Here is a 26,430-nt window from a genome sequence, read left to right on the forward strand (position 1 = left end):
ACCCAGTTGAAATTCCTCCATCGGGGCCTTTTTGGCCTCGCACCACGCAACATATTTCCGCCAGATGCGGTGATAATGCTTTGCGGTTACTTCTGGCTCTGTAAGGGGGCCGGCGGCGCGGCTCTGGGACCGGACTCCGAGGCTGGGCCTGTGTTCGGTCCCTCTGGAGCTAATGGTGTCCAGTAGCCTAAGAAGCCCAAGCTGGCTGCAAGCAGGCAGGTTCGCTTCTTCTCCCCTTAGTCCCTTGATGCAGTGAGCCTGTTGCCAGCAGGTCTCACTGAAAATAAAAAACCTAAAACTAACTTTTCCTAAGAAGCTCAGGAGAGCCCCCTAGATTGCACCCAGCTCGGTCGGGCACAAAAATCTAAATGAGGCTTGGAGGAGGGTCATAGGGGGAGGAGCCAGTGCACACCAGGTAGTCCTAAAGCTTTTCTTTTGTGCCCAGTCTCCTGCGGAGCCGCTATTCCCCATGGTCCTTACGGAGTTCCCAGCATCCACTAGGACGTCAGAGAAATTAAAGAAAACATTTTTTTTAGAGCAAATGAGTGACAAGTAATTATTTTTAGTGGTGCATAAAATCCATGTAATCTGATTTTTGTGTTATCTAAACCACTTTAAAAAAATGTTTTAAAAAATACCTGTAACTTCTATTTGCGATGTTAAAAACACCTGTCCCATCCACACAACACCCTTATGTACCGGCTCCATATAAAGCGGTGGCTGCAGCCTGCGCCGACTACCTAGTGCAGGGTAGCTGCTAAACACACATACACATACATGTGAAGACGTATGTAATATATGTACTGGCAATGTATCCGGGATCAACTGCGGCGCTATATATCACAGCCGCCATGCAGAACATGGGACTCAGTCAGAAAGCATTAGGATTAACTCCCCTTAAATTTTCCCCCTATGTATAATTCTACAAATAGCTTGACATAATAGGTTTACTAGCAATTAAGACCACTACACATTGTAAACTGTAAAGCTGGGACCACGCTGGAGCGATGTTGGGCTGATTTGCCGTTTCGCAGGCCTGGACTGGCCCACAGGGGTACAGGGGAAACCACCGGTGGGCCCTACTGCCTGGGGTCCCACCTCCTGCTCTAAGGATCAGGTTCCAGACTGTGCACTTGAATAATACATTATACATATGTTACCTTATACTGGACTATGGTGTATTTTCTACAGTGCATTGCTGTTATTAATCTGTTATTAATCTGGTACATTATCATGCGTGCAGCAGCTGAATTTACTGTATATATTTATGAAGGGGCCCAGACGTTGCACTCTCTAATGGTTAGTCAAACCAATGAGGTGGCAGGCCACATTCCCTCTGTAGGCTCGCTACACCCCTAACATTGCATTCCCCCGGTGGGACCTACATGCTCCAGTCCGACACTGCCGTTTCGTAATGACAAATCACCTTCGTGACCTTGTTTATGCTAAAGGAGATTGGAACATGATTGTTCCATCATTCATTAAAATTGTTCCGGTGTATACACTCAATCTAGGCTCAAGGGCATTTGTTCCGGTGTCGGAATGAATGCCTGTTTTGTCCCAGTGTGTAGCCAGCTAATCAGGTAGTAGTATAATACGGAATACACTCTTACTTTGCATAATAGTAATAATGTTATACCTTTCCATTCACCATGATGTCAAAACGAATACCATAAGCTTTTATCAGCGTCCTATAATCTGTTCCATTAATGTCACGGTAATACTTAGCATACCTTGAAAAAAATAAGAAAAATATATCATAAAATAACTTATATTACTGCAATTCTGTCGCTTCTAAAAAGTCCTTTTTATTTATTTTTTATATTTTCTGAGATGATGTGTGCTAAAAAAATAATAAAAAAAAGTTATAGGAACATTTTTAGATAATGACATATGTGTTAGGCTCTAACACAGCCGGACTGTCCATCTGGGTCTGTATACCCATCAACTGTAACATCCACAGTATAAAATGTATCAAGGTACCACGAATTCTCATAGGTCTGGTTTTCACATTAAGGGATTCATAGAGGAAGTCCCACTGAAATGACTAGGTGTCAATGAGTGTATGGCGAAGGGGAAAGGATGGGCATACTGTACTTCCTGCTGCAAGAGATCTAAAATTCTGTCTTCACGTTACTGGCATCCCTGCAAAGGTAGAAGAACCTCCTGCAGCTGCTTTTTTTTTTTTTATCTTTGCAGGCCCTTCAGCTGGGTGTAGTACGGCTGACCGGCGGTCAGGAGACTGCCGGTCAGCTTACCGACGCCGGGATCCCGGCAGCATACCGATGCCGGGATCCCAGCGGGGAGGGGCGAGTGCAGCAAGCCCCTTGCGGGCTCGCTGCGCTCGCTGCGCTCGCCACGCTGCGGGCTCTGTGATTCCCACTCTATGGGTGTCGTGGACACCCACGAGTGGAAATAGTCCCTGTTGGTCGGCGTGCCGACCATCGGCGTAGTGACCGGTCGGGATGGTGGAGGAGGTCATGTGACAGTCGGTCTCCCGACCGCCGGTCACATGAATACCACCCCTTGAGCTTCATACAGAGGCAGCAGCTAAAGGTAGCAGTGCTTAGATTCCAGGAATTATGTCAGCTGAAGTTTCTGAGAACTTTGAGGCAGGACAGCAATACTGGTACACTTGAAGCCAGATTAGCAGACATCCCACACGTGTTTAAAGTTCAAGTTCATGCACAGTATACCATAAGAAGTGCTATTTTTATGGTATACTGGGCGGGATGTAATGGAGTCAGAGTTCGTCTGACGTGCGGGATGCTGGCTGAACTGTGACTTTTTTTAATGGGGCAATCATTTACAAGGCATGGTTAGTACAGAACAATGTGCATGACCCCACAGCAGGTGTGCTTTAACTGTCAGGGCGAATGTAAGTCCCAGTTTGGCCTTGACCCCACTATGCCCAGTTTGTCACACCAGGGTTGCTAGAGAGATAAACCCCACTGTGCTCAGTCTGTGATGTCAGTGTCACTGGAGAGATAACCCCGATGTACTGAGTCTGTGATGTCAGCGTCACTAGGGAGATAACCTCCACTGTGCTCAGTCTGTGATGTCGATGTCACTGGAGAGATAACCCCCGATGTACTGAGTCTGTGATGTCAGAGTCACTGGGGAGATAACCCCCACTTTGCTCAGTCTGTGATGTCAGCGTCACTGGGGAGATAAACACCAATCCCTGTGTGCTCAGTATGAGACATCTACATTACAAGGGGGATCACTCACACTGTGCTCAGTGTATGATACAAGTCACTAAGGATACAACCCCCACTATGCTCAGTCTCTGACATCAGGGTCACTCAGGGCCATCTTTTCATATGGGTTCAATAGTCAATTGCCCAAGGGCCCCAGGAGTAAATTCGGCCCCAGGGAACCGGAGATATCCAACTTTAAAGAAGTGGTCCCCATCCGATCCTGTTACTCTTTCCAGCCAGATAGCTCAGGTTCGGTCTTACTTAACTTTTACCTGAGTGTATACTCCAAAAGCTGGGACTTTCACTTTGCGGAGGATACTGGCAGCTTGTCTCTACTATGCCCAGAACCAGAGATATCAGCCTTCCAGCAGCTGGTCCCTGCTCCAGCTCCACACACCTGGTATGCAGTTTTATATTTTCATTGGTGGATTGCTCTGGCTCCTGAACTCTGATCCCCAAGTCCCCAGTACCGTCTGAAAGGTGGGACTCTCTCGTTTTTATCCCATTGAAAGCTAAGAAATCTATTTCCAGAAATTGGAGGTATCTGCAGTCAGGCAAGCTGCCCTCCCACTGAAAATGATGAATATTAAGCCCACTCCACTATCCACTCCTGCCTGCGTATTAAACACCCTCTACCAACCTGGAAGTTATGTACTGGGGTCCCTTTATTCAGCCCAATGCCCCCTTCTACAGTTTAGTGTTGTCCCTCCCACCCCATCTCCCACTATCTGTGCAGTAAAGAAGTAATTAGCAGGTCCTATATGCTGAGTGGAATCTAGAATACTCCCTACCGCCCGCGGGACATCAAAGCTGCCACTGATAGCACACTCCACCCCTACCACTGGAGGATGGGTAGGGGCCCCAGTGCATTTGGGTCACTAGGGAGATCAAAACAAAATCACGAGGGAAGTCATACCCATTGTGCTCAATCTGCTCTGGTTACTAGAAGGATAAGGCTCAATGTGCTCTGTCTATGATCAGGTCACTAGGGAAAAACAGGGCTATTGCTACCACTAGGCAGCTTTAGTTAGCTGCCTAAGGGGGGTGCAGTTAAAATGCCACCGGACGGGATCCCGACCGACGGCATAAGTCCGGCGTCAAAATACTTATGGGGGCCGGGATTCCGGCATCAATATACCAAAGCCCAGAATCCTGAATGTTCTTTCAGCGGGATGCGCTCACGTCTTGCCAAGGGGAGGTTAGGGTTAGGCACAAAGCAGGCATAGTTAGGTTTAGGCAGTGGGGAAGGGAGGGTTAGGGTTAGGCACCCACAAGGAAGGGTTAGAGTAGGGGGCAGGGGAGGGTTAGAGTAGGGGGCAGGGGAGGGTTAGGTTACTTTCTCGGGGGCTGTCGAGATTCTGGCCAGTATGCTGCTGTCTGTATTCTGACCACCGGCATAACATCTATCGGGATATCATACTGAATCCGCCTAAGGACACTGGCCACTGGCCACTCCTGAGTCCACAAATAAAAAATATGAATGATGTCTCTTTCAGTCCCTGCCAGGACTACTGATGACCAGGGCCAATGCAGCCGAGATGGCAAGCCTCCGAAACACCCCCAGCCTGTGGCACTGCATTCTCACCTGCAGTAGAGTCACCAGCAGTGGTGGCCACCCCTTTCCCTCTCCTCCAGTCTTTTCCTTTCCTCTGGGTTCCAACATGTCTGTCACATAAGAAGCCCCGCTCCCCTGGACAACATGATGAGCAGCAGCTGCTGAATGGAGCATGGTAAGGTATATGATCTATGAGTGCTGGCAGGGTGAGTTTGTGTCTGTCGTTAGGAGGGTTAATGAGTGCTGAAAGGGTGAGTGTATGCGGGAGGGTTAATGAGTGAGTGTGTATGTGTTTGAGGGAGTTTAATGAGTTTTGGCGTTTCAGGGGGGGATTACTTGGTGCTGACATACGGTATGTGTGGCATGATGTATTGGGGGCACAGCTGTATGGCATATAAAGAATTTGGGCTACATGTGGGGCATATGTATTGGGGCATTGTGTGGCATAATTATGAACTGGAGACATAGGGGCAGTTGTAACAGCCTGTGAGCTGCAGGCTGTAAGGGAATCCCGGCGAGTCTGCCAGTATTTTTGAAGTGGCAATCCTTCACAACGCAGTTCACAGGCTATTACATAAGCTCCATAGTGTGTCATGTTATGTGTTGCAGGCATTGCGGGATATTCAAATGTTTGAAAAGTCAGTTGGGTGTCTGTTTTTTCCTATCTAATAGACAGGAAAAACCAGACACCCAACTGACTTCAAAAATTTGAATTCCCTCATTGTATTAAGCCTGGAGAAGGGATAAAGAAGTGATAAGTGCAAGGTGATAATGCACCAGCCAGTCAGCTACTAACTGTCATTTTTCAAATCCGTAATGATTGGCTGGTGCGTTATCACCTTACGCCTATCACTGCTTTATCACTTCTCCAGGTTAATACATCTACCCCCTTCAAATATATAACCCCTTCATTGCATTAGTATCACCACCTGTTCATTAGATGTACAGTACCTGAAATTGTATCCAGAGGAGACAGATTTCTCAGTGAATTTGTTATCCAAGCGAGTGAATGAATATTGAGGATGACATTCAGAAGCGTCTTTATCCAGGTTACAGTCCCACTCTATCTGAATGCCAATGACTCCACCCTAAGAGAAGACATTTATTTAAAAAAAAGGCATTTATCTATTATCATAAATGTATGTATCTCTATGCATACCGTAATATATTGTTATGATAACTGGACACATGCATGCGCAGGTCTCCGCCATTGGGGAAAGGCAGTAAGGATCGCCCCCATAATTCACGGACATACGCTCACTGTGGACAGTATATATCCGCACCAGCTTGGAGGAACTGATTAGATCCCGGATCCACCGGATCCCTGCAACATGCCAGCAGGAAACACACATTTGCCTTATGCACTGGGTAATATCCTTCTATTTGCTGGCCATTATACTTGAATTGTCCGCATGCAGTGACAGTGTCTTCAACTTCAAAGGAGTACATCTAACCTTTACATACAGTGCTCAAGGTGAATGGACATTATTCCATACATTCCACAATAGACTGGTCTGTGGACTCCATTTAGTTAACCATAAGCCTTTATGAACTGTGTTGTTTTTATTTCTATATGATTTTATACTATTTCAGCATTTTATTATCCCATGTAATATACATTGTTTTTTGACCAAACCGCATTTTGTTTATAAATGTTTTTATGGAACTAGTAGGAAATGGCGGTGCTTGGTATCCCCGCCGGTTAGGAGACCGAAGATTGGAATACCGACAGGGGTGAGTTGGGACTGTTTTCCCCTCTCCCCTACCCCCTAATCCTAACCCTCCCTTGCCGCAGCCTAACCCTAACCTCTACATTTAGTGCCTAGCCCTTACCTCACCTTGCCGGTGCCTAAACCTACCCCTCCCCGCAGCCTAAAACTAACCCTCCCTATGGGTGTCTAACCCTAAACCCCCCTTCCCGGAGCCTAACCCTAACCTCCCCCTCCCGCAGTCTAACCCTAACCTCCCTTGGGGCACCTTAACTAACCCCTTCCCCTGTCCCTAATCCTAACTGTGGCGATATACTTAGTATGGTCGGGATTCAGACAGTAGGAATACTGATGTCAGTCTCCTGACCATTTTGGAATTTCGGCTCCGGTTTTGTGACTGGTGTTGGTATTCCGACGTTGTTATTCCGACAGCCGGGAACCCGACTGCCAGTAAATTAACTGCATCCTGATTTTACTACACAAGTTGTGTTAGATAAACCCACAGCGCTGTTCTCTTATATCAGAGGTGTGGGATTCCGGATGAACTCGGACATATTTTTTAAGCAGCAGTCATTTACAAGGCAAAACCATGCCTTGTAAATGATTTCCGCTTTAAAATAAAGTCAAAGTTCGGCTAGCATCCTGCACCTCTGGCAACTCAGACGCCATTACATTCCGCCGTTTATGTTTACAAGGTGTCTAACACACTCCTGTGAATAGCAGCTAGAGGTAGCGCCATTATGGCCTCTTATTGTATAGATTTACTACTATTAAAGGTAAGCCTAGCATTCTGCGTTACCTTACAGCTTTCTCTCAGGCTGCTGCTGACATCACTCTTCTGCCCACAATAAAGCAAGTTCTTTATCTCATAACGTTTTCACACCAAGCAAGTCAAATTATATTTGTTCAAAATCAGATGCTAATGTCATTTATGAATATGTAAAATGGAGCATTTGCCGTTTGTGACAACTTGTGGCGATTTTGTGAAAATGCACCAATTTGTGACGCAGATGGATTTGCACAGCCACATAGCAGGGGTTTATGGGAGTTCCTAGTGAAACATGGGCTCAGTTCATGAATGAATTGTGACATGATTCAAGAAGAAGAGGAAAATGTCCAAAATGTGGTGCACAAAAAATTACATAATAGCTAAAAATAAGAATTTACTCACCGGTAATTCTATTTCTCGTAGTCCGTAGTGGATGCTGGGACTCCATAAGGACCATGGGGAATAGCGGCTCCGCAGGAGACTGGGCACAACTAAAAGAAAGCTTTAGACTACTGGTGTGCACTGGCTCCTCCCACTATGACCCTCCTCCAGACCTCAGTTAGGACACTGTGCCCGGAAGAGCTGACACAATAAGGAAGGATTTTGAATCCCGGGTAAGACTCATACCAGCCACACCAATCACACCGTATAACTCGTGATACAATACCCAGTTAACAGTATGATAACAACTGAGCCTCTCAACAGATGGCTCAACAATAACCCTTTAGTTAGGCAATAACTATATACAAGTATTGCAGACAATCCGCACTTGGGATGGGCGCCCAGCATCCACTACGGACTACGAGAAATAGAATTACCGGCGAGTAAATTCTTATTTTCTCTAACGTCCTAAGTGGATGCTGGGACTCCGTAAGGACCATGGGGATTATACCAAAGCTCCCAAACGGGTGGGAGAGTGTTGATGACTCTGCAGCACCGAATGGGCAAACTCTAGGTCCTCCTCAGCCAGGGTGTCAAACTTGTAGAATTTAGGGTATCAGAATTTAGCAAACGTGTTTGACCCCGACCAAGTAGCTGCTCGGCAAAGTTGTAGAGCCGAGACCCCTCGGGCAGCCGCCCAAGAAGAGCCCACCTTCCTCGTGGAATGGGCTTTTACTGATTTAGGATGCGGCAGTCCAGCCACAGAATGTGCAAGCTGAATCGTACTACAGTTCCAGCGAGCAATAGTCTGCTTCGAAGCAGGTGCACCCAACTTGTTGGGCGCATACAGGATAAATAGCGAGTCAGTCTTTCTGACTCCAGCTGTCCTGGAAACATAGATTTTCAGGGCCCTGACTACGTCCAACAACTTGGAAGCCTCCAAGTCTGTAGTAGCCGCAGGCACCACGATAGGTTGGTTCAGATGAAAAGCTGATACCACTTTAGGAAGAAACTGGGGACGAGTCCTCAATTCTGCCCTATCCATATGGAAAATTAGATAAGGGCTTTTACATGACAAAGCCACCAATTCTGACACACGCCTGGCCGAAGCCAAGGCCAACAGCATGACCACTTTCCACGTGAGATACTTCAATTCCACGGTTTTAAGTGGCTCAAACCAATGTGACTTTAGGAAATCCAACACCACGTTGAGATCCCAAGGTGCCACTGGAGGCACAAAAGGGGGCTGAATATGCAGCACTCCCTTAACAAAAGTCTGAACTTCAGGTAGTGAAGCCAGTTCTCTCTGGAAGAAAATCGATAGAGCCGAAATCTGGACCTTAATGGAACCCAATTTTAGGCCCATAGTCACCCCTGACTGTAGGAAGTGCAGGAAACGGCCCAGCTGAAATTCCTCCGTTGGGGCCTTCCTGGCCTCACACCACGCAACATATTTTCGCCATATGCGGTGATAATGATTTGCGGTTACTTCTTTCCTAGCTTTAATCAGCGTAGGAATAACTTCCTCCGGAATGCCCTTTTCCTTCAGGATCCGGTGTTCAACCGCCATGCCGTCAAACGCAGCCGCGGTAAGTCTTGGAACAGACAGGGCTCCTGCTGCAGCAGGTCCTGTCTGAGCGGCAGAGGCCATGGGTCATCTGACATCATTTCTTGAAGTTCCGGGTACCAAGCTCTTCTTGGCCAATCCGGAACAATGAGTATAGTTCTTACTCCTCTTCTCCTTATTATCCTCAGTACCTTTGGTATGAGAGGAAGAGGAGGGAACACATAAACCGACCGGTACACCCACGGTGTCACTAGAGCGTCCACAGCTATCGCCTGAGGGTCTCTCGACCTGGCGCAATATCTAGCTTTTTGTTTAGGCGGGACGCCATCATGTCCACCTGTGGCCTTTCCCAACGGTTTACAATCAGTTGGAAGACTTCTGGATGAAGTCCCCACTCTCCCTGGTGGAGGTCGTGCCTGCTGAGGAAGTCTGCTTCCCAGTTGTCCACTCCCGGAATGAACACTGCTGACAATGCTAACACGTGATTTTCCGCCCATCGGAGAATCCTTGTGGCTTCTGCCATCGCCGTCCTGCTTCTTGTGCCGCCCTGTCGGTTTACATGGGCGACCGCCGTGATGTTGTCTGACTGGATCAGTACCGGCTGGTTTTGAAGCAGGGGTTTTGCCTGACTTAGGGCATTGTAAATGGCCCTCAGCTCCAGAATATTTCTGTGCAGGGAAGTCTCCTGACTTGACCATAGTCCTTGGAAGTTTCTTCCCTGTGTGACTGCCCCCCAGCCTCGAAGGCTGGCATCCGTTGTCACCAGGACCCAGTCCTGTATGCCGAATCTGCGGCCCTCTTGAAGATGAGCACTCTGCAGCCACCACAACAGAGACACCCTGGTCCTTGGAGACAGGGTTATCAGCCGATGCATCTGAAGATGCGATCCGGACCACTTGTCCAACAGGTCCCACTGAAAGGTTCTTGCATGGAACCTGCCGAATGGAATTGCTTCGTAGGAAGCTACCATTTTTCCCAGGATCCGCGTGCAGTGATGCACCGACACCTGTTTTGGTTTTAGAAGGCCTCTGACTAGAGATGACAGCTCCTTGGCCTTCTCCTCCGGGAGAAACACTTTTTTCTGTTCTGTGTCCAGAACCATCCCCAGGAACAGTAGACGTGTCGTAGGGACCAGCTGTGACTTTGGAATATTTAGAATCCAGCCGTACTGTTGTAGCACTTCCCGAGATAGTGCTACCCCGACCAACAACTGCTCCCTGGACCTCGCCTTTATCAGGAGATCGTTCAAGTACGGGATAATTAAAACTCCCTTCTTTCGAAGGAGTATCATCATTTCGGCCATTACCTTGGTAAAGACCCTCGGAGCCGTGGATAGACCGAACGGCAACGTCTGGAATTGGTAATGACAATCCTGTACCACAAATCTGAGGTACTCCTGGTGAGGATGGTAAATGGGGACATGCAGGTAAGCATCCTTGATGTCCAGTGATACCATGTAATCCCCCTCATCCAGGCTTGCAATAACCGCCCTGAGCGATTCCATCTTGAACTTGAATTTTTTTATATATATGTGTTCAAGGATTTCAAATTTAAATGGGTCTCACCGAACCGTCCGGTTTCGGTACCACAAACATTGTGGAATAGTAACCCCGTCCTTGTTGAAGTAGGGGCACCTTTACTATCACCTGTTGTGAATACAGCTTGTGAATTGCCTGTAACACTGCCTCCCTGCCTGAGGGAGTGGTTGGTAAGGCAGATTTGAGGAAACGGCGGGGGGGAGACGTCTCGAATTCCAGCTTGTACCCCTGAGATACCACTTGAAGGATCCAGGGATCCACCCGTGAGCAAGCCCACTGATTGCTGAAATATTTGAGACGGGCCCCCACCGTACCTGGCTCCGCCTGTGGAGCCCCAGTGTCATGCTGTGGACTTAGAGGAAGCGGGGGAGGACTTTTGCTCCTGGGAACTGGCTGTATGCTGCAGCTTTTTCCCTCTACCTCTGCCTCTGGGCAGAAAGGACGCGCCCCTAACCCGCAGAAAGGACGCGCCCCTAACCCGCTTGCCCCTATTGGGCCGAAAGGACTGTACCTGATAATACGGTGCTTTCTTTGGCTGTGAAGGAACATGGGGTAAAAATGTAGACTTCCCAGCTGTTGCTGTGGAAACGAGGTCCGAGAGACCATCCCCGAACAACTCCTCACCCTTATAAGGCAGAACTTCTATGTGCCTTTTAGAATCTGCATCTCCTGTCCACTGCCGAGTCCATAACCCTCTCCTGGCAGAAATGGACATTGCACTTATTTTAGATACCAGCCGGCAAATATCCCTCTGTGCATCCCTCATGTATAAAAGTGCGTCTTTAATATGCTCTACGGTTAGCAATATAGTGTCCCTGTCTAGGGTATCAATATTTTCCGACATGGAATCTGACCACGCAGCTGCAGCACTGCACATCCATGCTGAAGCAATAGCTGGTCTCAGTATAACACCTGTGTGTGTATATATAGACATCAGGATAGCCTCCTGCTTTCTATCAGCAGATTCCTTCAGGGCGGCCGTATCCGGAGACGGTAGTGCCACCTTCTTTGATAAGCGTGTGAGCGCTTTATCCACGCTAGGGGATGTTTCCCAACGTGACCTATCCTCTGGCGGGAAAGGGTACGCCATTAGTAACCTCTTAGAAATTACCAGTTTCTTATCAGGGGAAGCACACGCTTCTTCACACACTTCATTTAACTCTTCAGTTGGAGGAAAAGCTACTGGTAGTTTTTTTCTCTCCAGTGAATAGAAGAAAAGATAGATATACACACTCCAGCGCTAAGGAGAGTACCACGTTCACAAAATATATTCTGAACACTTCATGCAAAAACTTATCACCAGTGTGGATAATAAGTCAATCAGTAATACTTAACGTTAGGGAAGTAATCAGCACAAATGTAGAATGGTCTTAATCCGTAGATTTCCACAGTTTACCATTTGAAAAGAACAAAAAATATATAATAGTGCAGATTATTTAAAACAAGATTCAAATTTTATTACAGGGATCCACTTACAAACATGAGGTTTGATTTGAGCCTGATATTATTCCTGTAGTGGCAATTTCAGCATCTAGTAGTTGCATCGATTCCAGGTATACTTTGGATCCTTCAAATTGACTCCATGATAAGGTGTATGATACCACAGAAAAGAAATATAGATAGTGCAAGTATGTAAAAGCAGCAAACAATTTTTTAATACAAATATGCACTTACAAACACTTGTAAAAACACAGCATAACGGGTTCCCCAATGGTAAAGCAGCATAGGCAAGTTCCTGATGTTCGAGGGATTACAACACTCACTTCCGGAATGTGAATGCTGTAGCAGACCTACGATCTATAACCATGCAGGGTGTCCGTCCAAAGAGCCACGCTAGACGCGTTTCAGACCAAAGTCCTTCCTCAGTAGCGTGGCTTATGCTCTCTTGAATATCCTTATATTAGGAGTGAACAGGTGCTTCCAATCCCCGCTGATTTGCGCCGTCCGTGCGCCAAACCGGAACCGGAAGTGACATCGCGGTTTGCGTTCCATTCAACCGGAAATGGTTCATATGCGTTCCACAGTCTTTTTCTAAATACCGGAACCGGAAGTGACGTCGTGATTTGCGTTTCATTCGCCAGGAAAGAGGTCACATCCATTCCCAGTCTATTTTACAACAAGTCCAGATACATTATCCTCTTAGTAAAACTAAAGCAGAACAAAGGCATCAGTAAGACAAAGTATATATTCTTAAAGTGCATCAGAGTGACAGAAGATAAAATATAAATTGACACAAGAATTCAAGGGAATGAAACATCAAGTAATCAAAATAAATATAAGTATATAAAAAATATATTAAAATATTCTATATAAAAAATATATATAAATACATAAAATTGAAAAATGTGGACTATTGATTATATTAAAAAGCATTTAAGCTCAAAGTCCACATTAAGTCCGTTGGGGACGAGAGTTCCTAGATAATGTATCCACCGCATCTCGGCTTGTGATAGTCGCTTGTCTATATCGCGGTTCCTGGATCTAGGTAATATCAATTGGATACCCCAAAAATTCTTAATGTGACATTCCCTTGATTCATGATAACTATGGAAATGAGCAGAAACATTGTGAGTCAAAAGAGATTTACGAATGTTGTAAATGTGCTCGGCTGCTCTAATTTTTAGTTGTCTCGTGGTCTTCCCCACATATAGCAAGCCGCAGGTACACTGTAAAAGATACACAACATTTTTGGAATGGCAGGTAATAAATTCATTAATAGGGTATATTTTATCCCCAATGTGTAAACTGCTAACTTTTTTATCTTTAGTCTTAACTGTCTTACACATAAGGCAATCCCCGCATCGATGGAAACCTTTTGTTCTGATGCTCTGCCTAATTTCAGTTGTTAAATTGCTTTTGACTAAATGATCTTTTAAGGACGGTGCCTTCCTATAGACAAAGACTGGTTTATTTGGAATAAGTGTGCCTATAATTGGATCTTGTTGTAATAATTTCCAATTATTAGTAAAAACCTTTTCTATCTCTCGGTGACAATTATTATATTGGCTGAAGAAGGCCCATTCATGTTTATTCTTATTATTAATATTATCTTCTTTAGTTTTAATCTTCAAAAGCTCATTTCTTTCAGTTATATTTATTCTATCTCTTGCCTTTTGCAATAGATTGCCAGAATAACCTTTAGCACTTAGCCTGACTGATACCTCATCAAGTTGTGCTTCGCATACAGACACATCAGTGCAATGCGCTTAATCCGGGAAAATTGCCCGAATGGGATTGCATCAAGCCAATTTTTATGGTGTTGGCTTGTGGTATTAATAAAACTATTTGAATCCGTTTTTTTCCTAAAAGTTCTGGTTTTTAATAAGCCATCATCAATATAAATATTAAGGTCTAGAAAGGACACTTCCAAAGGACTATAAGAAAAAGTTAATACAATAGAAAAAGCATTTGAATTAAGGTCGGTGCACCACTGGTTAAAAAGATCCTCACCATCTCTCCAAATAAAAAGTACATCATCAATAAAACGATGCCAGGACACCAGGCCCGCCGCCAGTATGCCATCATGCCATATCACTTGGTCCTCCCAATAGGCCATGTATAGATTGGCATAACTGGGGGCGAACATGGTGCCCATGGCAGTGCCCACACACTGTAGATAAAAGGACCCCTCAAATAAAAAATAATTATTTGTAAGGATAAAATCAATACTGTCTAAAATACATTTCTTTAAATTAGAATCCAAAGTGCTTTTATCCAGAAAGTAGGACACCGCTACCAGACCTTTTTCTCTATTTATAATAGTATACAGTGTACTGACATCAGCACTGCATAATAGATCGCCCTCATGCCAATTATATAGAGATAGTTTCCTCAAAATATCGCCAGTATCTCGTAAATAGGCTTTTGTTTCTAAACTAACGGTTGGAGGTAATGGTCTACCATAGCAGACAAATTACTTGTGATGCTATTACAGCCAGAGATAATGGGTCTTCCTGGGGGGTGGAGGGGGTCTTTGTGTATTTTCGGGAGAACATATATACAGGGAACAGTTGGTTCTTTTATGTTAAGGAATTCGAACTCATTCTTATTAATCACTTTTTTATTTAAAGCATCAGTAGTTAACTCTAAGAGTGCTTTACTGATTCTTAAGGTAGGATCACCCTTTAGTTTTTTATATGTATCACTGTTTCCCAATTGTTTATTAATTTCCCCTATATATGCATCCCGTGTCAGTAAGACCACTCCTCCACCCTTATCTGCAGGCTTTATGATTATTGAACTATCATCTTTAAGTGATTTTAATGCACTAAACTCTTTTTTGGACAGGGATTGCCTTATGTGTAAGACAGTTAAGACTAAAGATAAAAAAGTTAGCAGTTTACACATTGGGGATAAAATATACCCTATTAATGAATTTATTACCTGCCATTCCAAAAATGTTGTGTATCTTTTACAGTGTACCTGCGGCTTGCTATATGTGGGGAAGACCACGAGACAACTAAAAATTAGAGCAGCCGAGCACATTTACAACATTCGTAAACCTCTTTTGACTCACAATGTTTCTGCTCATTTCCATAGTTATCATGAATCAAGGGAATGTCACATTAAGAATTTTTGGGGTATCCAATTGATATTACCTAGATCCAGGAACCGCGATATAGACAAGCGACTATCACAAGCCGAGATGCGGTGGATACATTATCTAGGAACTCTCGTCCCCAACGGACTTAATGTGGACTTTGAGCTTAAATGCTTTTTAATATAATCAATAGTCCACATTTTTCAATTTTATGTATTTATATATATTTTTTATATAGAATATTTTAATATATTTTTTATATACTTATATTTATTTTGATTACTTGATGTTTCATTCCCTTGAATTCTTGTGTCAATTTATATTTTATCTTCTGTCACTCTGATGCACTTTAAGAATATATACTTTGTCTTACTGATGCCTTTGTTCTGCTTTAGTTTTATTAAGAGGATAATGTATCTGGACTTGTTGTAAAATAGACTGGGAATGGATGTGACCTCTTTCCTGGCGAATGAAACGCAAATCATGACGTCACTTCCGGTTCCGGTATTTAAAAAAAGACTGTGGAACGCATATGAACCATTTCCGGTTGAATGGAACGCAAACCGCGATGTCACTTCCGGTTCCGGTTTGGCGCACGGACGGCGCAAATCAGCGGGGATTGGAAGCACCTGTTCACTCCTAATATAAGGATATTCAAGAGAGCATAAGCCACGCTACTGAGGAAGGACTTTGGTCTGAAACGCGTCTAGCGTGGCTCTTTGGACGGACACCCTGCATGGTTATAGATCGTAGGTCTGCTACAGCATTCACATTCCGGAAGTGAGTGTTGTAATCCCTCGAACATCAGGAACTTGCCTATGCTGCTTTACCATTGGGGAACCCGTTATGCTGTGTTTTTACAAGTGTTTGTAAGTGCATATTTGTATTAAAAAATTGTTTGCTGCTTTTACATACTTGCACTATCTATATTTCTTTTCTGTGGTATCATACACCTTATCATGGAGTCAATTTGAAGGATCCAAAGTATACCTGGAATCGATGCAACTACTAGATGCTGAAATTGCCACTACAGGAATAATATCAGGCTCAAATCAAACCTCATGTTTGTAAGTGGATCCCTGTAATAAAATTTGAATCTTGTTTTAAATAATCTGCACTATTATATATTTTTTGTTCTTTTCAAATGGTAAACTGTGGAAATCTACGGATTAAGACCATTCTACATTTGTGCTGATTACTTCCCTAACGTTAAGTATTACTGATTGACTTATTATCCACACTGGTGATAAGTTTTTTGCATGAAGTGTTCAGAATATATTTTGTGAACGTGGTACTCTCCTTAGCGCTGGAGTGTGTATATCTATCTTTTTCTTCTATTCACTGTTTTCTGAGTAACCTGGATGCACTACTCTGATATACATAACTAGCTGCAATAAAAGGGGGGTTTTCTTGCGCACCAAAATTAGAAATAGATTTTTTGTTTACTATAGATTCCATAGCAATCCTTTTTTCTAGTTTAGTGCTGCAAACATGTTCACTTACAGAGAATCTAGAAATCAGATGATTAAAAATACATTTTCTAAACCTGGTGATGATCCCCAGTTATGTGATGATGACTTAGGGTCAGTGTTTAAGAAATTAGAGATAGTTATGATTAAAGAAAATAAGTTGTGGTGGGAGGTAGCCACCCTAGAACAGTACCAAGTCTCCTGTATTGTTCCAAAAGGATTAAAAATTAATAAACAACCATCATTTGGCACTAGTGACGATATTTTTAAAAATGAATGGAATGCTATTCTGGAAAGTTGCTCTCAGTCTCTGGTCAATTTAATTATCAGGGAGAGAACAACACTCCTGAAGAAATTAAATGATGAAATTAGCCTATTACAATCTATGGTACATCCTTATAAGGATTTAGATGACTTTGCCTCATATGAAAAAGAACTACTCTTTAAAATAAATAAAAATACTAAAGAGCTAAGGGAGAAAAAACAGAAAAAGTTTTTTAGGGATGTTAATCTTCCTGCAGCCCTTGATGATACGCCATGTTCTACAATGGCACAATCCAGTTTACGGGTTGGTGAGGATTCCATCCCCTTTAAGAAACATAAAATTAACCCTCAAAGGCGAGAGGCTGATAATAACCCTAGGTATCCTAAGGATCATAGATATTATCAGGATAAAAGAAGGCGAGAAGTTGCCGATAAATCTAGATATACTAACGAATATAGAAGAGATCAAGATCATAGGAACAATGATCAATACTATTCAAAATGGGGTACCAGGGATTATCAATACAGAAATAATTATAAATCTCGGGAACATACAGGCTATAATAGAGGGGGCAATACAGCAAGAGATTGGGTAAATAATAAACGAGAAAGAATTAATTCTGATTACACTCAGTTTAATCATCCGAATAGATTTTCAGGCTTAGAGAACCAGGAACAACAGAAATTTCATGAACCAGAACGCTCTTCTTTTTTATGGGATCGCAGGGCGACAAGGTGGAACAAACATTAGCTATTAGTACTAAAAAAACAAGGAGGGGAAAAAGGGCCGGACGAAAAAATCACCATAAACAGAAACATAATAGAAGGAGAAAAATTAGTCCTTTACCAACAATAGACAGTATTGAAACTGATGGGAATGATTTAGCTAAGGGGAAAGTATTTAACCTTACAGATAGAGAGCTAACTGAGGAAGAATTGAGAGTCCTTCAAAAAGGACTCAAATTTGCTCCATCATTTCACCCCAATTCATTTAATTTATTTATTGATGTGCAGAAGTATATAAGAAAGTTGACCATTAAACGCTTCTTTTTAAATAAAGAGAGAGAAGAAGGCACACAAAGCACTGAACCCACTACCTTTTCTAGATTTAAGCCACCATCCACCTTTTACCCCTCAAATTTTAAAGGAAGTTTTTTAGATTGTTTTAACAACGTGGTATGTGAGGAAATTAATAGAATAATACAAAAAGAACAGAAAAATAAAGGTAGGCATCTAAATAGAAATAAAAAGTGTAATCTGTCCAAAAAAGAGTTTAGTGCATTAAAATCACTTAAAGATGATAGTTCAATAATCATAAAGCCTGCAGATAAGGGTGGAGGAGTGGTCTTACTGACACGGGATGCATATATAGGGGAAATTAATAAACAATTGGGAAACAGTGATACATATAAAAAACTAAAGGGTGATCCTACCTTAAGAATCAGTAAAGCACTCTTAGAGTTAACTACTGATGCTTTAAATAAAAAAGTGATTAATAAGAATGAGTTCGAATTCCTTAACATAAAAGAACCAACTGTTCCCTGTATATATGTTCTCCCGAAAATACACAAAGACCCCCTCCCACCCCCCAGGAAGACCCATTATCTCTGGCTGTAATAGCATCACAAGTAATTTGTCTGCTATGGTAGACCATTACCTCCAACCGTTAGTTTTAGAAACAAAAGCCTATTTACGAGATACTGGCGATATTTTGAGGAAACTATCTCTATATAATTGGCATGAGGGCGATCTATTATGCAGTGCTGATGTCAGTACACTGTATACTATTATAAATAGAGAAAAAGGTCTGGTAGCGGTGTCCTACTTTCTGGATAAAAGCACTTTGGATTCTAATTTAAAGAAATTTATTTTAGACAGTATTGATTTTATCCTCACAAATAATTATTTTTTATTTGAGGGGTCCTTTTATCTACAGTGTGTGGGCACTGCCATGGGCACCAGGTTCGCCCCCAGTTATGCCAATCTATACATGGCCTATTGGGAGGACCAAGTGATATGGCATGATGGCATACTGGCGGCGGGCCTGGTGTCCTGGCATCGTTTTATTGATGATGTACTTTTTATTTGGAGAGATGGTGAGGATCTTTTTAACCAGTGGTGCACCGACCTTAATTCAAATGCTTTTTCTATTGTATTAACTTTTTCTTATAGTCCTTTGGAAGTGTCCTTTCTAGACCTTAATATTTATATTGATGATGGCTTATTAAAAACCAGAACTTTTAGGAAAAAAACGGATTCAAATAGTTTTATTAATACCACAAGCCAACACCATAAAAATTGGCTTGATGCAATCCCATTCGGGCAATTTTCCCGGATTAAGCGCAATTGCACTGATGTGTCTGTATGCGAAGCACAACTTGATGAGGTATCAGTCAGGCTAAGTGCTAAAGGTTATTCTGGCAATCTATTGCAAAAGGCAAGAGATAGAATAAATATAACTGAAAGAAAGGAGCTTTTGAAGATTAAAACTAAAGAAGATAATATTAATAATAAGAATAAACATGAATGGGCCTTCTTCAGCCAATATAATAATTGTCACCGAGAGATAGAAAAGGTTTTTACTAATAATTGGAAATTATTACAACAAGATCCAATTATAGGCACACTTATTCCAAATAAACCAGTCTTTGTCTATAGGAAGGCACCGTCCTTAAAAGATCATTTAGTCAAAAGCAATTTAACAACTGAAATTAGGCAGAGCATCAGAACAAAAGGTTTCCATCGATGCGGGGATTGCCTTATGTGTAAGACAGTTAAGACTAAAGATAAAAAAGTTAGCAGTTTACACATTGGGGATAAAATATACCCTATTAATGAATTTATTACCTGCCATTCCAAAAATGTTGTGTATCTTTTACAGTGTACCTGCGGCTTGCTATATGTGGGGAAGACCACGAGACAACTAAAAATTAGAGCAGCCGAGCACATTTACAACATTCGTAAATCTCTTTTGACTCACAATGTTTCTGCTCATTTCCATAGTTATCATGAATCAAGGGAATGTCACATTAAGAATTTTTGGGGTATCCAATTGATATTACTTAGATCCAGGAACCGCGATATAGACAAGCGACTATCACAAGCCGAGATGCGGTGGATACATTATCTAGGAACTCTCGTCCCCAACGGACTTAATGTGGACTTTGAGCTTAAATGCTTTTTAATATAATCAATAGTCCACATTTTTCAATTTTATGTATTTATATATATTTTTTATATAGAATATTTTAATATATTTTTTATATACTTATATTTATTTTGATTACTTGATGTTTCATTCCCTTGAATTCTTGTGTCAATTTATATTTTATCTTCTGTCACTCTGATGCACTTTAAGAATATATACTTTGTCTTACTGATGCCTTTGTTCTGCTTTAGTTTTACTAAGAGGATAATGTATCTGGACTTGTTGTAAAATAGACTGGGAATGGATGTGACCTCTTTCCTGGCGAATGAAACGCAAATCACGACGTCACTTCCGGTTCCGGTATTTAGAAAAAGACTGTGGAACGCATATGAACCATTTCCGGTTGAATGGAACGCAAACCGCGATGTCACTTCCGGTTCCGGTTTGGCGCACGGACGGCGCAAATCAGCGGGGATTGGAAGCACCTGTTCACTCCTAATATAAGGATATTCAAGAGAGCATAAGCCACGCTACTGAGGAAGGACTTTGGTCTGAAACGCGTCTAGCGTGGCTCTTTGGACGGACACCCTGCATGGTTATAGATCGTAGGTCTGCTACAGCATTCACATTCCGGAAGTGAGTGTTGTAATCCCTCGAACATCAGGAACTTGCCTATGCTGCTTTACCATTGGGGAACCCGTTATGCTGTGTTTTTACAAGTGTTTGTAAGTGCATATTTGTATTAAAAAATTTTTGCTGCTTTTACATACTTGCACTATCTATATTTCTTTTCTGTGGTATCATACACCTTATCATGGAGTCAATTTGAAGGATCCAAAGTATACCTGGAATCGATGCAACTACTAGATGCTGAAATTGCCACTACAGGAATAATATCAGGCTCAAATCAAACCTCATGTTTGTAAGTGGATCCCTGTAATAAAATTTGAATCTTGTTTTAAATAATCTGCACTATTATATATTTTTTGTTCTTTTCAAATGGTAAACTGTGGAAATCTACGGATTAAGACCATTCTACATTTGTGCTGATTACTTCCCTAACGTTAAGTATTACTGATTGACTTATTATCCACACTGGTGATAAGTTTTTTGCATGAAGTGTTCAGAATATATTTTGTGAACGTGGTACTCTCCTTAGCGCTGGAGTGTGTATATCTATCTTTTTCTTCTATTCACTGTTTTCTGAGTAACCTGGATGCACTACTCTGATATACATAACTAGCTGCAATAAAAGGGGGGTTTTCTTGCGCACCAAAATTAGAAATAGATTTTTTGTTTACTATAGATTCCATAGCAATCCTTTTTTCTAGTTTAGTGCTGCAAACATGTTCACTTACAGAGAATCTAGAAATCAGATGATTAAAAATACATTTTCTAAACCTGGTGATGATCCCCAGTTATGTGATGATGACTTAGGGTCAGTGTTTAAGAAATTAGAGATAGTTATGATTAAAGAAAATAAGTTGTGGTGGGAGGTAGCCACCCTAGAACAGTACCAAGTCTCCTGTATTGTTCCAAAAGGATTAAAAATTAATAAACAACCATCATTTGGCACTAGGGACGATATTTTTAAAAATGAATGGAATGCTATTCTGGAAAGTTGCTCTCAGTCTCTGGTCAATTTAATTATCAGGGAGAGAACAACACTCCTGAAGAAATTAAATGATGAAATTAGCCTATTGCAATCTATGGTACATCCTTATAAGGATTTAGATGACTTTGCCTCATATGAAAAAGAACTACTCTTTAAAATAAATAAAAATACTAAAGAGCTAAGGGAGAAAAAACAGAAAAAGTTTTTTAGGGATGTTAATCTTCCTGCAGCCCTTGATGATACACCATGTTCTACAATGGCACAATCCAGTTTACGGGTTGGTGAGGATTCCATCCCCTTTAAGAAACATAAAATTAACCCTCAAAGGCGAGAGGCTGATAATAACCCTAGGTATCCTAAGGATCATAGATATTATCAGGATAAAAGAAGGCGAGAAGTTGCCGATAAATCTAGATATACTAACGAATATAGAAGAGATCAAGATCATAGGAACAATGATCAATACTATTCAAAATGGGGTACCAGGGATTATCAATACAGAAATAATTATAAATCTCGGGAACATACAGGCTATAATAGAGGGGGCAATACAGCAAGAGATTGGGTAAATAATAAACGAGAAAGAATTAATTCTGATTACACTCAGTTTAATCATCCGAATAGATTTTCAGGCTTAGAGAACCAGGAACAACAGAAATTTCATGAACCAGAACGCTCTTCTTTTTTATGGGATCGCAGGGCGACAAGGTGGAACAAACATTAGCTATTAGTACTAAAAAAACAAGGAGGGGAAAAAGGGCCGGACGAAAAAATAACCATAAACAGAAACAGAAACATAATAGAAGGAGAAAAATTAGTCCTTTACCAACAATAGACAGTATTGAAACTGATGGGAATGATTTAGCTAAGGGGAAAGTATTTAACCTTACAGATAGAGAGCTAACTGAGGAAGAATTGAGAGTCCTTCAAAAAGGACTCAAATTTGCTCCATCATTTCACCCCAATTCATTTAATTTATTTATTGATGTGCAGAAGTATATAAGAAAGTTGACCATTAAACGCTTCTTTTTAAATAAAGAGAGAGAAGAAGGCACACAAAGCACTGAACCCACTACCTTTTCTAGATTTAAGCCACCATCCACCTTTTACCCCTCAAATTTTAAAGGAAGTTTTTTAGATTGTTTTAACAACGTGGTATGTGAGGAAATTAATAGAATAATACAAAAAGAACAGAAAAATAAAGGTAGGCATCTAAATAGAAATAAAAAGTGTAATCTGTCCAAAAAATAGTTTAGTGCATTAAAATCACTTAAAGATGATAGTTCAATAATCATAAAGCCTGCAGATAAGGGTGGAGGAGTGGTCTTACTGACACGGGATGCATATATAGGGGAAATTAATAAACAATTGGGAAACAGTGATACATATAAAAAACTAAAGGGTGATCCTACCTTAAGAATCAGTAAAGCACTCTTAGAGTTAACTACTGATGCTTTAAATAAAAAAGTGATTAATAAGAATGAGTTCGAATTCCTTAACATAAAAGAACCAACTGTTCCCTGTATATATGTTCTCCCGAAAATACACAAAGACCCCCTCCCACCCCCCAGGAAGACCCATTATCTCTGGCTGTAATAGCATCACAAGTAATTTGTCTGCTATGGTAGACCATTACCTCCAACCGTTAGTTTTAGAAACAAAAGCCTATTTACGAGATACTGGCGATATTTTGAGGAAACTATCTCTATATAATTGGCATGAGGGCGATCTATTATGCAGTGCTGATGTCAGTACACTGTATACTATTATAAATAGAGAAAAAGGTCTGGTAGCGGTGTCCTACTTTCTGGATAAAAGCACTTTGGATTCTAATTTAAAGAAATTTATTTTAGACAGTATTGATTTTATCCTCACAAATAATTATTTTTTATTTGAGGGGTCCTTTTATCTACAGTGTGTGGGCACTGCCATGGGCACCAGGTTCGCCCCCAGTTATGCCAATCTATACATGGCCTATTGGGAGGACCAAGTGATATGGCATGATGGCATACTGGCGGCGGGCCTGGTGTCCTGGCATCGTTTTATTGATGATGTACTTTTTATTTGGAGAGATGGTGAGGATCTTTTTAACCAGTGGTGCACCGACCTTAATTCAAATGCTTTTTCTATTGTATTAACTTTTTCTTATAGTCCTTTGGAAGTGTCCTTTCTAGACCTTAATATTTATATTGATGATGGCTTATTAAAAACCAGAACTTTTAGGAAAAAAACGGATTCAAATAGTTTTATTAATACCACAAGCCAACACCATAAAAATTGGCTTGATGCAATCCCATTCGGGCAATTTTCCCGGATTAAGCGCAATTGCACTGATGTGTCTGTATGCGAAGCACAACTTGATGAGGTATCAGTCAGGCTAAGTGCTAAAGGTTATTCTGGCAATCTATTGCAAAAGGCAAGAGATAGAATAAATATAACTGAAAGAAAGGAGCTTTTGAAGATTAAAACTAAAGAAGATAATATTAATAATAAGAATAAACATGAATGGGCCTTCTTCAGCCAATATAATAATTGTCACCGAGAGATAGAAAAGGTTTTTACTAATAATTGGAAATTATTACAACAAGATCCAATTATAGGCACACTTATTCCAAATAAACCAGTCTTTGTCTATAGGAAGGCACCGTCCTTAAAAGATCATTTAGTCAAAAGCAATTTAACAACTGAAATTAGGCAGAGCATCAGAACAAAAGGTTTCCATCGATGCGGGGATTGCCTTATGTGTAAGACAGTTAAGACTAAAGATAAAAAAGTTAGCAGTTTACACATTGGGGATAAAATATACCCTATTAATGAATTTATTACCTGCCATTCCAAAAATGTTGTGTATCTTTTACAGTGTACCTGCGGCTTGCTATATGTGGGGAAGACCACGAGACAACTAAAAATTAGAGCAGCCGAGCACATTTACAACATTCGTAAATCTCTTTTGACTCACAATGTTTCTGCTCATTTCCATAGTTATCATGAATCAAGGGAATGTCACATTAAGAATTTTTGGGGTATCCAATTGATATTACTTAGATCCAGGAACCGCGATATAGACAAGCGACTATCACAAGCCGAGATGCGGTGGATACATTATCTAGGAACTCTCGTCCCCAACGGACTTAATGTGGACTTTGAGCTTAAATGCTTTTTAATATAATCAATAGTCCACATTTTTCAATTTTATGTATTTATATATATTTTTTATATAGAATATTTTAATATATTTTTTATATACTTATATTTATTTTGATTACTTGATGTTTCATTCCCTTGAATTCTTGTGTCAATTTATATTTTATCTTCTGTCACTCTGATGCACTTTAAGAATATATACTTTGTCTTACTGATGCCTTTGTTCTGCTTTAGTTTTACTAAGAGGATAATGTATCTGGACTTGTTGTAAAATAGACTGGGAATGGATGTGACCTCTTTCCTGGCGAATGAAACGCAAATCATGACGTCACTTCCGGTTCCGGTATTTAGAAAAAGACTGTGGAACGCATATGAACCATTTCCGGTTGAATGGAACGCAAACCGCGATGTCACTTCCGGTTCCGGTTTGGCGCACGGACGGCGCAAATCAGCGGGGATTGGAAGCACCTGTTCACTCCTAATATAAGGATATTCAAGAGAGCATAAGCCACGCTACTGAGGAAGGACTTTGGTCTGAAACGCGTCTAGCGTGGCTCTTTGGACGGACACCCTGCATGGTTATAGATCGTAGGTCTGCTACAGCATTCACATTCCGGAAGTGAGTGTTGTAATCCCTCGAACATCAGGAACTTGCCTATGCTGCTTTACCATTGGGGAACCCGTTATGCTGTGTTTTTACAAGTGTTTGTAAGTGCATATTTGTATTAAAAAATTGTTTGCTGCTTTTACATACTTGCACTATCTATATTTCTTTTCTGTGGTATCATACACCTTATCATGGAGTCAATTTGAAGGATCCAAAGTATACCTGGAATCGATGCAACTACTAGATGCTGAAATTGCCACTACAGGAATAATATCAGGCTCAAATCAAACCTCATGTTTGTAAGTGGATCCCTGTAATAAAATTTGAATCTTGTTTTAAATAATCTGCACTATTATATATTTTTTGTTCTTTTCAAATGGTAAACTGTGGAAATCTACGGATTAAGACCATTCTACATTTGTGCTGATTACTTCCCTAACGTTAAGTATTACTGATTGACTTATTATCCACACTGGTGATAAGTTTTTTGCATGAAGTGTTCAGAATATATTTTGTGAACGTGGTACTCTCCTTAGCGCTGGAGTGTGTATATCTATCTTTTTCTTCTATTCACTGTTTTCTGAGTAACCTGGATGCACTACTCTGATATACATAACTAGCTGCAATAAAAGGGGGGTTTTCTTGCGCACCAAAATTAGAAATAGATTTTTTGTTTACTATAGATTCCATAGCAATCCTTTTTTCTAGTTTAGTGCTGCAAACATGTTCACTTACAGAGAATCTAGAAATCAGATGATTAAAAATACATTTTCTAAACCTGGTGATGATCCCCAGTTATGTGATGATGACTTAGGGTCAGTGTTTAAGAAATTAGAGATAGTTATGATTAAAGAAAATAAGTTGTGGTGGGAGGTAGCCACCCTAGAACAGTACCAAGTCTCCTGTATTGTTCCAAAAGGATTA

General features: G+C 41.3%; 1 protein-coding gene across 2 annotated transcripts in view; it reads right to left on the minus strand.

The window, feature by feature from the left end:
• P2RX5 (purinergic receptor P2X 5) overlaps positions 1 to 26,430 on the minus strand; it is a 332,606-nt gene that overhangs the window by 41,918 nt on the left and 264,258 nt on the right. For both annotated transcript variants that reach the window (XM_063955830.1, XM_063955831.1), the window contains exons 8-9: positions 5,707 to 5,843; positions 1,640 to 1,733 (exon numbers count right to left, since the gene is read on the minus strand). In XM_063955830.1, the coding sequence (XP_063811900.1) occupies positions 1,640 to 1,733; positions 5,707 to 5,843 (231 nt within the window). The remainder of the gene's footprint in view (positions 1 to 1,639; positions 1,734 to 5,706; positions 5,844 to 26,430) is intronic.

This window comes from Pseudophryne corroboree, chromosome 2 (genome assembly GCF_028390025.1).
Source record: "Pseudophryne corroboree isolate aPseCor3 chromosome 2, aPseCor3.hap2, whole genome shotgun sequence".
In the NCBI taxonomy this organism is placed as follows: domain Eukaryota; kingdom Metazoa; phylum Chordata; class Amphibia; order Anura; family Myobatrachidae; genus Pseudophryne; species Pseudophryne corroboree.